The sequence below is a fragment of the Gavialis gangeticus genome, unplaced genomic scaffold (genome assembly GCF_001723915.1).
Source record: "Gavialis gangeticus isolate Ggan-Ray unplaced genomic scaffold, GavGan_comp1, whole genome shotgun sequence".
Lineage (NCBI taxonomy): Eukaryota > Metazoa > Chordata > Crocodylia > Gavialidae > Gavialis > Gavialis gangeticus.
The window spans coordinates 958,725-971,519 of record NW_017728960.1 but is presented as its reverse complement, the minus strand read 5'-3'; the positions used below and the strand labels follow the sequence as shown (position 1 = coordinate 971,519).

Sequence of the window (12,795 nt, the reverse complement as noted above, 5' to 3'; positions counted from 1 at the left end):
CATGATCAGAGGTCAGGAAAGCAGACCTTACGATGACAGGCTGAGAGCCATGGGGCCCTTTACCCTGGCAAAGCGCAGGCTCAGGGGCGATCTGGTGGCCACCGATAAGTTTATCAGGGGTGACCACCAGGATCTGGGGGAACGTTTGTTCACCAGAGCGCCCCAAGGGATGACGAGGTCGAACTGTTATAAACTATTGCAAGACCATTTCAGGCTGGACATAAGGAAGAATTTCTTTACTGTCCGAGCCCCCAAGGTCTGGAACAGCCTGCCATCGGAGGTGGTTCAAGCACCTACACTGAACACCTTCAAGAGCAAATTGGATGCTTATCTTGCTGGGATCCTGTGACCCCAGCTGACTTCCTGCCCTCGGGCGGGGGGCTGGACTCGATGATCTTCCGAGGTTCCTTCCAGCTCCAATGTCTATGAAATCTATGAAATCTTTGCAACCCCCCTGCAGGGAGCTGAAGGCTGCTGCCAAATCCCCCCTCATTCTTCTCTTCTGCAGACTAAATCAGCCCAGTTCCCTCAGCCTCTCCTCACCAGTCATGTTCCCCAGCCCCTGAACCATTTTCATTGCCCTCCACTGGACTCTCTCCAGTGCGTCCACATCCTTTCCGTAATGGGGGACCCAAAACTGGACACAGGACTCCAGATGTTGCCTCCCCAGTGCTGAACAGAGGGGAAGGATCACTTCTTTTGATCTGCTAGCAATGCTCCTACCAATGCAGCCACTGAGATCTCCACAGACCCCTCTAGATAGATCCTGATGCTCATCCCCGGGGTCTGGCCTCGGGGCACCTCTCAGTGTTGAGGACTCCAGGAAACTTTTAGACTCACCGGCCAGCTCTGGATCCAGCTCCATTAGGAACTTGGAGCTGGGGACAAGGAACCGCTGGGGACAGTCTGAGGCCTGTTAGGGGGTCACCATGGGCAATCAGTCTCCCTGGCCTTAAAAAAACACGTATCCTGGTTTGCATACAGTCACGTCACCTCAGAGCCACATCTGGGGGCAGGGAGAGAGCACTGCACTGCACGGCTAGAGACCCCAAAGTCAACTGGAAGTTATTCCCCCACCCCGGTGATGGGCGGAGCGATCCCTGGATCCTGCTGCCACCTCTCAGACATCAATACTCGACATAAGCCAGGTCAAAGGGAGCAGCATGGACTGCAATTTCCCTACTCTCGTCTCTTGCTGCAAGGCAGAAGAAGCAGATGTGCCTTGAGTATCCAAGAAGATTAAACCCAGCAGCTTTGGCTGTGCCTAAACCCTCAGCCGGCCAAGTTACAAGCGACCTCCCTGCGCTGTCTCTGTGGGTCTTGGTGCATGGCCTGAGCTGAGTCCTCTTTGCCTTTCTTGGGTTTTCTTTTTGCCTCTTGCAAAACTCTGCTCCCAGCTGCCTCTCCGGCCATTTCATTCCCTTCTGAATTCGTAGAGCTGAGCGAGAGGAAGGATTGCCCAGCGCCGGGGCCATGACAGGACAGCTCTGCCCCCCAGAATGAAGTCCCTGGTAGAGAGCGAATCCCCTGCTCCCTCCCCCCAGAGCTTTGCCCTCACACAGCATGTCTTCCCAAGACTGACCACTTGCTCGCACGCTGAAAGAGCAAATGTAGAAGATGGTGTAGAAGCACCACCTGGCAATGCTGCCCATAGTGCTACTGCAAAAACTGTGTGGTCTGCTAGCGGACCAGATCAAGGCCCCTTTGTGCCACACATTGGACCCCCCCAACACACACCCTTTTCCCCACAGGGGTAACAATCCAAATAGGACACACAGAGGCTGCAGCAAAGAGGGGAGAACCCACTGTAATGTCTGCAACCACTTTATTTTTGTTCGGCCATTTGGGGTTTTATTTTTTGGGGGGTAGGGGGAGGTGGACTCTTTCTGGATGGGCTGGAGCTGGTGGGATGCTTTCCTGTACTGCGCATGTTCGATCTGCTACAAGGCAAGGCTGGGGAGAGAGAAAGGAAGCAGCTAAAAGGACGGCAAGGGAACTTAGGCCGCATCTAACCGTTCTATGGTACCAGGCACTGATTTAAATCAAACGGTTTGGTTTGTTTTTTTTAGATCTCAAGGTTGGCTTTTAACCTCAGCACCCACTGCCGGGGCTGGATTTTCCAGTAGACACAGCGCTTCGCGCACCCGACCTTATCTGAAAATCTGGTCCGTTGGAGGCAGCCGAGACGTGAAAATGCTGATGCATGCACAAAACTCCCGGTTCCAGAGAACTTAATGACTCGGTTCCCATCTCATGGCCGGGGCTGTGGTAAGTGCTCTCTGGGCTCTGCAGCATCGCATGCAGGGAGACAGGAGATATGCGTGCCCCCAGGACAGCATATCAAGCCCAAACCAGCTGCCTTTACCTTCCCCCAAAATGTCAGGCTCTGAGGATGCTCCCACCACTTGCTTCTGGATTCACAGCTAGGTGCAACCCAGCCAGAAGTACAGCTGGGGCCCAGCTGCATCGTCAGCTGGTTACACAGGAGAGACGAGATGAGTTGACCACTGAGGATGCTTGTACACGTTACAATCAAGGTACAGCGCGGACCACTGAGACCACTAAGATGCAGCCCTGGGCTGCTGTCCTGGCTGGTCTCTGAACATGGTGAGTCCCCCCCTGTAGGGCTCACCTGCTATTTAAAGGTGTGCTACCCTATTTCCCTAGGCAGCAGCCCATATTAGCAGACTCCTGCAAAGTAGGGGAGTGTTATTCCTCCCATTTCCTAGAGGCATGGGAAGTGTAGAGCCAAGCAGGAAATTGAGATAATGCCTCAAAAGCAGAACAAACTGCTGGATTTAGCGCTGGGTCAGTCAGGTCCATGCGATTCAGGAGCTCACACACTCTTCAACTGTCCTAGGCTTACAAAACCCAGAACCAACCCCCACAAAACCTATGAATCTGATACCTCAATCCCTGGATTGCCTTCCAGCACCGCTGCCATGTTTTGTTCTAATGACCCCTTTGTAGTTCATTTTAAGGCTGGCAGTTAAAACAAAAGCACGTCCCAGCAACCAACAGGATGCAAGACGTGCGCTTCTGCTCTTCCCACACCCGGCATTTTTCCACTTGGTTTTCCGAGCCGTTTGCCAGCGGCCATCTGACCTTTTGGCGCGTGGGTCCCTCTGACATCTTGACATCCGTTTCAGGCTGCTAGCTGCTCTTTCATTACCTATATGGTAGTGGCGTGCGCGGTCCCTGCTTTATTGTTTGGGTTCTTCTAAGGAAATGACAGGTCGGAAAAAATGCCGAAGCCGGGTCACTTTGTTACAATCACAACGTTTCCTGAGCTCGTTGGAGCAGCTGAATTTTATCTTGTTTACCCAGAAGTTGCCTGCAACACATTAATCTCAGCAAATCCCTGCTCTCAACCCACAAGATCTGTGCGTTTGTAGGAGAGCCCTGGATTACAACGGAAAAGTCCAAGAGTTGAAGAGGCTTAAACCTGAGCTTACAGATGCTCCAGAGAGAGACTTATTTTTGCTTTATCCAGACAACGGTTACAAATTTGAGCTGCTTGGGACTAAATCCCCATGGTCGGGTCTGGATGTGAATTAGTCTAGCGCGGGTCTAATAATGTGACAAAAGGAGGAAGCAGCAGGGGAGGCACCTGGGTTTGTTCAGCGTTACCTAGTTTCTGTCCCAGGTCTGAACTCTGCCAAAGCATCATGGAGCAACTCACAACTTGCTGCAAAGTCCTAAATCATCTTGTTAGAGCGGTTCCTGGTTTTGTGGTCATATCTCCTTGCATCACAGAGCAGCAGAGCTTGAGACTGGGATGAGGATGCTTCAATTACCGGGCAACGTTAAATCTGGCCAGAGGGTTGTATTTGAGGGATGCAGGGCTCCCTGGTAATCTGATCTTCTTGCTGTGGTTTTCCCTTAGAGTTGGGGGAGAAGCAGCGCATCCACCGATTATCCAAGTAAAAGATAAGGAAGCTCTTTTGTGGGGGGATCCACATCAGCCCCTTGGCTGGTACAAATGGGCCAGGCCACGCTGCCCTGCTCCTAACCAGCCGAGTGCCTGGATTGTGGCACAGAAAAGGCCAGAAGACAAGTTTGCATGGAGCAGGCTCCTTTCCCTGGCATCGCCAGAAGGAAGAAATCAGGCGTGTTGCATGACCCGGTCATGAATCCTTGAATTCACGTGCTCAGACGCAGCATCTACTGGCCTGATTAGACAATGCTCTAGAAAACAGCTAGCAACAGACCTCTGCTGGCTGGGATAGAGGATCCTTAAGACTCCGTGTGCCTGTCTTCGCTCTTTCCCTGGTATTCATTCAGCATCCAGTTGCTCCCCAGCTACAAAGGGCACTTAGATGGGTGCACTAGGGAGAAACCCACCTGCTGGGTCCATGGTCTCCCTTCCAGCCCTTGTTCCTCCCTACAGTTCACATCACCCGCCCATCCCCTCTGCTGCCCCGTGCCTGGCTCTGCTCCACCCTGCGGACAGTCTCACTCACCTGGCCAGAGGCTGATCAGCATCATGAGTAATAGCAGGAGAGAGGCACGGCCACAGGCCGCTTCACCATCCATGTTCTCACTGCTCTGGCGGCTCTCTGTTCATCCGTGGGCAGAGACTAATATTGGAGCAGCGCCGGGGAGGAGCAAAGCTGGCCAATGGCACACTCTGCAGGAAGCTTGCAGCCTCGAGCTTGCATGGAGAGAACAAGCATGGGCTGAGTGCTCGTCCACTATGGCCTGGCGGAAGGTGCTGGGCACCTCTGGAGGAGACTGAGATGCTCCCAGTCGGCTGCAGCTTGGGCTGTCCTGACTGCACACCCCGGGTGCCAGGTGAGAACTGAGCGTGGGTGTCCTGAGGAATCCTCCAGCAGGATGCTAAAAGGATGTGGTTCCCGAGATGGGAATCCCTCTGAGCTAGGGGCTAAATCCTGTGCTGTAAGGAGGGCGCTGGGGCCGGTATAGGCACCGGTTTTGCACCAGATCGTTTGAAATCATAGGAGTGGATGCAGCAGCTCAGACTACCTAGTTCAGCCCCCTGCCAGATGCCAGATCCTGCTCCAGCCCAGGCAGACTCCTTTCCAGCCTCTGCTTGGAAACTTGCAGCTTTTTACATTGGTGCAAAACAATGGTGCACCTGGCAGCCTGTGCCGGGGCTGGGTTGCCTCTGCCCCAAGGCCGCTGAACCCACCTGTCAGGTCCTGCAAGGACCCTGCTGCACTCACCTGCCCTTGCTCCAGCGTCAAGGGGAGCTGGTTTCTTGAAGGCAAAACCTTCCTCTGCACAAGACAGAGCAATGGGATGACACTGGGAGGCAGGAAACTGGCAGAGATGGGCCCTGGGTCTGAGCTGGTCCAACCATCTCCTCTCTTGCCCCTGCCACAGAGGAGAGGGAGAACCCACACCCATATGTGGCCCAGCTGTCCCCAAAGGGATGGCAGTATCTTCCCCCCCTGACCATGAGCCGGATGCCTGGGTTCTGTCCTTGGCTCCGGGCTGACATGCAACCCCGAGCGAGCTATTTGTGCAGATCTGGGGGGGAGCGGGGAGGTATAAACAAAGACAGGGCAGAGCCTTCCAGCTTAAACTTTTTTGGGGTGGAAAATTCTGTTTCCAGTTGCCCAAAAACTTCTGCAGAAACTATCTGCTGTTCTTGGAAACTTGCCCTCATCCATCCCAGCCCCAGGACTGGGTGGGCATTTATTTCATACTTTTAGCCCAAAACTAGAAAAAAAAATCTGTGTTTCCAACCAGGAGCTGGATACATTTTGCAGCACTTAGAAAAGGATTTCACCCCACGTTGATGCCATCTTCCAGGGAGGAGGAGATTCCTGCCCCATTCTTGTTGCCCTGCTCAGCAAAGGGCTGCGAGACCAATGGCTGGAAACAGGGGAGTGCCCTTAATCAGAAGGAAAGAGCGTGTTTGGGTGGTAAGAAAGGAGCACAGAGCTTCCTTGTGGCATGTTTTGTTTTGGAGAAGGAAGTCTGGAGGGGGAGATGCCAGCTGTTTCCTGCCTTGCTGTTTGCTGCTCTGGAAAGTCACTTAAGAGAATTAACCCACTCCCAGCTGACTAATTAATCCAGTCCCTTTCTGTGGCATCTTCTGAGGTCTCAAGACACGTCCTTGGGCTCTCAGCGAGGCCTTGTGACCATCATATGCTCTTGGGAAATAATGCTGGTGCACAGTGCATCTGCAGGAGCACTCCTGTGAGTAGGGGTCAGTGGTGGTCAGGCTTCCAGGATGGGGCTTGGGGCATGGGTTTCCCCCCACTGCATTTTGCTTGCAAGAGAGGAAGCGAAAGCTCCTGATTTCAGTTGCCAGCTGATGGGGAAACCCACTGCACCGCAAAAGGGCTGAAGCAGCAGAAGGCGCTGGGGGGTGAAGGCTGGCCTTCCCAAGAAGGCCTAGAGGGAACCTGCATCTTTGCAGTCTGCACAGAGACGGGGCAGAGCTGCAGGCAATTCCCGCAAACGGGCAATCTCAGCGCTGCAGGGGTTGCACATCAGACCCAGGGGGCAGATGGGTTGGGATGTCCCACCAGGCTCCTGCCACCCCCTCCCTAGCATCCACCTGCACAGCACCATCCACAAGGAATGAGACCCAGCCCAAGTCGGGGGTTGGGATAGAGGGTTAAACTCCCCAGCCCAGAAATTCATCCCCTAAAGCCATTCAAGTCCATAGTCTCCAGCTGGCAGCAGAGATTTCCCCCACGAGATGGCTCCGTGGCTGGACGGGTTCCTCTGTGAATGCCTGGGGGTAGCACTGGCACCCATGCAAGCTGCTGCCGTGGTCCTCAGAACTGCAGTGCTTCACACTTTCCTGGTGCGGGAGACTGTTGCAATCGGCAGAAGGACTGGCGCAGAGCCGTTCATCTCCCAGAGGCTCAGGAGATGGGGTAGGGGAGCTGTCAAGGCCCAGAGCAAGCTGGGAGCTTGTCAGTGCCAGGCTGCGCTGCAGCACAAGGTAGAGCAACCCCAGAGCTGCTCCGATCTGTGCCCACCGTGATTGGGAAGGGTTTGCTCCAGCTGCTGGGGGTCCCAGGGCACAGCACAGCCCTGCCCGCCTTGGACAGCCAGGAGAGCCCGGAGGCGAGGGCGCAGAGCTGGCTAGGCAGGATGCGGCCACTGCTTTAGTGGCTTCCCTGATGCTCAGGACAGCATTGCAGATGGGGCCTCGTGGGGAAGAATCACTGCCATGAGTTGTGCGTGGCTTTGGTGTGATAGGGCTGTAATTCCCCCATAGACATGTACGTGCACACACACACTCCCAATGCAGCAGAACTGATGGGGATGAGGCCAGGAGTAGGGCAGAGCTGCTGATTTAGTGGCGTGGGGAGGAAGAGAGGAGCCCAGCAGCCCTGCCCCAGCACTGACAACAGGGCCTCTTTCCTGCCCCAGCTCCCGGGCACTGCAGGCCGGGCAGCCTCACTTTCTCCCTGCCCAAATGGTCCCCCCCAGCCTCAGCCGGCATGTAGCTGGCTCCTAGCCAGACGGGATGCTGCGGTGAGAAAGGTGCGAGCCAAGCTCTCACTTGGTGGCTGCACTACACCACAGCCCAGCTCCTTCATGGCACCTTGTGGGGAGGAAGAGTGCAACCTCCCCTCACCTTGATGTGCTGCTAGCACCAGTACAGCCTCTCCCATGGGGGCACCAGCTGCGAATTGGGACCCCATGGTGCTAGAAGCTGTACAAAGCCAAAGCAAGATGTGGCCCCTGCCCAAAGAGCCCCCACTCTAAACCTTGTGCACTTTAGTTACACTCACACACGTGTGCTACGGTCAACGCAGGCGCGATCGTTGGCCCCTTCCAACCCCATAACCCCGTACCGTGATCCATCGCTCCTGGCAGGAAGCTTGCAGCCAGCCCAGACACAGACTCCTGCTCCACAGACCGCAGACAAACAGCTGCCTGGGCAGGAACCGGGTGCAGCACTTCCCCTGCTCCAAGATCCAGGTCTGAAGCCAGCCCAGGATCCTCATCTTGCACGTACAGGCTCAAACACAAAACAGGGAGCTCTGGGGGGGTCTGATCCAGGACCCAGCAGCCCCAAGCACAGCTCAGCTGTGTGGACCGAGGTTGTTTCCATGTGGCGGCAATAAGACGGAGGTGAGGCATAATAAGGGGTGGAGAATACACCTTGGAGGGCAGAGCCAGGGGCTCCAGTCACTTGCATGGAGCTACCTGGAATGGACCCAAGGAAGAGAGAGACAGAGGTCTGGAAACTGGGAAGGGAGCCGCCAGAGGTTGGACTAGATGTGACCTCCTGAGGTCCCTTCCAGCCCTTGTTTTCTATGATTGCACGTACTCTTGGTTGGGTAGCTGCATGCGGCTGCAACACCACTGCTCTTGGCAGTGGGAGCACGCATGACTCTTATGCATGGCCATGTCTGGGAGTGTGGTTTTCCCCTGAACTTGGACTCATAAAAGCCCAGGGGTTTTTGCCCATGGGAACTGTGTGTGCAGGGAGCCCAGCAGGAAGTGAGCCATGGTCTTGATGCAATCACAGACTGCCCCTCCATCTGTCCACCCTCCCTCTCTGGCCGTCTGTCTGCCTGTTGCAAACTGCTTCAAGCAGGATCAGACCCAGCTACATCATCCCAGCCAAGCCGGGTCTTAAGCACATGTGCACACAAGCACACAAGTTATAGGCATGACACACAACTGTTCAGCCAATGTAGGGCAGCAAGTATGAACCTTATAGACTAGCCCAAGTATCTATCTATCTATCTTTCACTGGGTTTTTGGCTGTAGCCACATTGGTCTAAAGACATAGGCAGGCGCAAGGTTCTTTGAGTAGAGGTGATAACTTTTATTAAACTAACTGAATAGTTGGAGAAAAGTTCTTGGCAAGCTTTTGGGCGCAATCACCCATCTTCCTATGCCTGATGAAGGGTGATTGTGCCTGAAAGCTTGCTAAGAACTTTTTTCCAACTACTCAGTTGTTTTAATAAAAGATATCACCTCTATTCAAAGAACCTTGCCTGCCTACATCTTTCACAACATTTGATGAAGCGAGCTGCAGCTCCTGGAAGTTTGTGCTATATATCTACACACACACCTGCACAGCCCCACACTTTGCTTAGTTTAAAGGTGCAAATCTACCTTGTCTTCCACTTGATTTCTGACTATCTATGTACTACATATGTACTTCGTAGCTACCTACATCTCTCAGCTCTTCTGAGCCAGAACAGACCCTGGCACCATCAGAAAGCTACAGCTGCCCTCCAGTGGCTACGCAGGGCATGAAGTGGGTGGGAAGTGTTAGTGTGTGGACACTGTCTGGGGCTGAGGCAGACCCCGCCGGGGGATGATGGCTTGACTGTGGAGCTATGGACACCCCAAGAGCCCTGATACACAGGTAGATGAACTCTTTGGGTAAAGCAATATCCCTGATACACAGGTGTGATAACAAGATGTGCAGATGCACTGGGTTAGGAAGTTACAGTCATGAGGGACAAAGGTAGCATGCAAGGAGGGACACAAGGGGCAGGGGTTAGGGGGAGCAGAAGGCTGGTCCTGCCCAGCCAGCCTCAATGCTCGTGTGGAGCCGGTGACACCCATGGTGGGTGACTTGGTCCCAGGGTACGTGCCAAAATGGAGTCTGCCACGGAGAAGAATGTGGCGAGGAAGAAAACAACACGGAATGACTTATCACCTGCTTCGGACTTGGTGATTGCAGGGCCAGAGGGGACCCCAGACCCACTGTCTCCCACCAGCTAGGAAACATCAGCCAGGAGCCCCCTTGTGAGCCTGACCGCCTGCACTCACCACAGCAAGAGGCTGGAAAAAGAGAAGGAGCCTCCAAGAAGCTGCATGGTCGCTGCTTTCCACCAGAGGGGACTGCAAGCCCAGGAAAGAGCCGCCGATCCTGAACAACTCCAGCTCCAGCCCCTCCACGTAGGGAACAGGTTCGTGCCACGGCCGTGGCCATTCATCACCTGCTGCCCACAGAAAACCAGTTACTTCGCAAAGATTTACTGCCCCAGCTCAGGCTGTGGCTACTTGTGCCAGGGCCAGGAGCCTGCCGGCCTGAATAATATATCTGGAGCAGGGCAGGGACTAGCACATGCATCATTTAAGTCCTGCTGTCTTGGTCTGGCAGCCTGTGTTGGATGAACAACTCCTGTCAGGCACCTGATGGCCTATGCAATGCTGCACTTCCTTCTTGACCCTGCTGATGTGTGCCCTGGAGCATGCGGGTGAGCCAGCTCCACCCCATGAGCTCAGGGTTTTCACATCACCCAACAACACCTTGCCATAGCTGCCTGCATCAAGAGGCAGTGAACAGAGGAGAGACCACATTCATGGGTTCCTGTACTGCCTGGAAAGGGGAGCAGAGCCTGGCCCTCCCCAGCTCCAGCTGCATCACTTGGTCACTAGACTCCACTGCCTATGACCAGGGGGGTAAGAGCTCCCTGCGTGATCAGCTGGAACATGGCTAGCATGGCTATTCCTTTGGTTCCCTGCCTCTCAGGATGCCTTAATGGAGCTTTCCAATGAGCAGGGCTGCATGTTAACTACCTGCACCTGAAGACTCTTAGGCGGGGGTAGGCGAGGAGCCTGGTAAATCATGGCAGTGCTGTATGTACCCAGCCAGGCTAGAGCAGTATTTCTCGCATGGGTGGTGCAGAGCAGGGAGGAATCAATACTCACTAAAGTGGCAACAGGCCCTGCTGAACAGTGATCCATAACCCACTCCCCACCCTACCATCTGCAGGGCACCCGGGGCTCTTTTCAGTGGCTGGTCATTGGCAGGTCCAGGAGGTTCAGAGATGGCAAGAGCCATTTGTTCCCCTCAGATCAGATGGCAGCAGAAGCTTGACTCAGCCTGGAGGAAGAGGGATGAGGAAGGGACCTGCAAGCGGGACATGGCCGGACTTGGCCTCTTTCGCCATTACTGATGAAGGCTGCATGCCCAGCCCAGGTTCACAGTCTCGGGGTGCTCTTGGGTCTCCCTGTTTAGACCCCCAGGGACATCAGACACTTCCATTGCCAAGTGGAAAGCCTTGAGGACCCTGGCTTGAGCTACCATGAGTGCAATTCACTGCATAACCTGACACTAGGAGACCACAGCAGACCTGTCCGAGGGTGCCAGCTGGCCACGTGCAGCACAGCATCACCAGTTTCAGCCACTACATCATCTGCTTGGCTGCCTCAGGAGCTTACTTTCAGCATCTAAGACCCTTGTCCCTGTCTGGCACACCCATTTCCCAACTCCCTCCCCTTCAGAAAGGCAGTCATGTCCATGAAAATCACTAAACTCCTCCGTCCAGGAGTTAAACCCTGAACAGTCAATACTTGGAACAGGCAGGGCCCAAACATATCCCAGCCCCAGTCTACTGCCCTCCCCTCCCTCCCCACCAAATGGGAGCAATGTTAATATTAACTTCTCTGCATCCCAAGTGTGCAGACAAACCCATTAATGTTTGCCAAGCAACTGCATATGATGCTGCAGTGGGCTGGAGAAACACCTGGGGCCCGATTCCTGGCTACACGTGGTACCAGGCAATCACATGTAGCAGTGCAAAGTGGGTCAAACACACTTCTGGGTTTCATATTCGCTTTGCACAGCTATAACAGATCATGCAAAGCACAGGGCAATGGAGAACCAACCCCACTAAGCAGGGCCACGATTAGACAATTCAAATTACACTTCCAGGTCCTGATACGCACTCCTGCCTCCTGAGGGAAGAGGAATGCTTCGCAGGGGGCTGGGAAGCCTAATTCATTATTGTCTGCAAGATGCTTTTTCCTCCTCGGATGAAAGGCACGGCAATGGGGAAGCACAAAGGGCTGCCGCTGTGTTTCGCTCCTGCAAATAATCAAAAAGGGGATTTTGTTTTTTAACCCCAAAAGGCTTGTGTTGTAAAATAGGACGTTCCTACCAGCAGGCAACAGAGTGGGCTGCCTGAGGGAGCGGGGAGAGAATGCACGTTGGAGAGAAATGCAGTGTTTTATAATTTATCATGGAGCGTTAGTGATCGAGACTCTTCTGTGGAATATTCCCTCCTGGGCCTGCGCTGATGGCAACACTGCTTAGCACTTTACAAGTAGCCTCCTCCCTCGGAGGGTCCCAGAGCACTTTGCAAACCCTAATTAATCCTCTCGCTCTCTGTCTCGCACACTCCCATCACAACAGCACAGTGGAAAGAGATGCGAAAGCCTGATCATGGCAGATTTCACAGAGTGGCCTCTGGGAATGTCCTGCCCTCCCTCATAAGGATAGCAAGACCTTCTAGATTACTTTGTTGAGAGGTGCAGAGCAGCTGCAGCTCCCAAAGGCAACAAGGACTTTGCACCTCTGGGCAAATGTTCCAAAAGGGCTGTTGAGTGGTGATGAGAAAAGCACTGAGGACACAGGCCGCTGCGCACCAAACCTCATGCATTCAGATGGATGCAGTGATGCATGCCTGGGCTGGCACAAGAACTGTGCTTTGGCAACATGAAGGGGCTTTAAAGCATGGGGGGGGCAGGGAGCCAATGACCTCCGGGAGCATGGCCTGCCTGGGGCAGCCTCCCAGTTACCAGAAAGCTGCTACACAGGCTCTCTCTGTATGAGCTCGGCTCCCAGCCTCCAACTCCAGGCAGCAGATCGGGGTACTGGGTTCATAACAAGAGTCTGTTCTGGAGGATTCACCCCAGGTCTCATCTCCCTGCTCAGCCCCATCCTCCCTGCCTGGGTCCTGGCTGGAGCATGTCCACCTGCTGCATTCAGCACCCAGCGGCAGCACGTGTATAGTGCCCTCATTCACCTCATGATTCGCTGCCGCCCAGGGCAATAGAGGACCACAGGAACTGGAGCAACCTGAGTGAGCCTGGAGCCTCAGCCAACCT

General features: G+C 54.3%; 1 protein-coding gene across 1 annotated transcript in view; it reads right to left on the bottom strand.

Moving 5' to 3' along the window:
• The window catches only part of LOC109293138, a 19,977-nt gene extending 14,990 nt beyond the window's left edge, over positions 1-4,987 (bottom strand). The window contains exon 1 of the mRNA XM_019510980.1: positions 4,464-4,987. Within this exon, the coding sequence (XP_019366525.1) occupies positions 4,464-4,536 (73 nt within the window). The 5' untranslated portion in view covers positions 4,537-4,987. The remainder of the gene's footprint in view (positions 1-4,463) is intronic.
• Between the last annotated feature and the right edge of the window lie 7,808 nt (positions 4,988-12,795).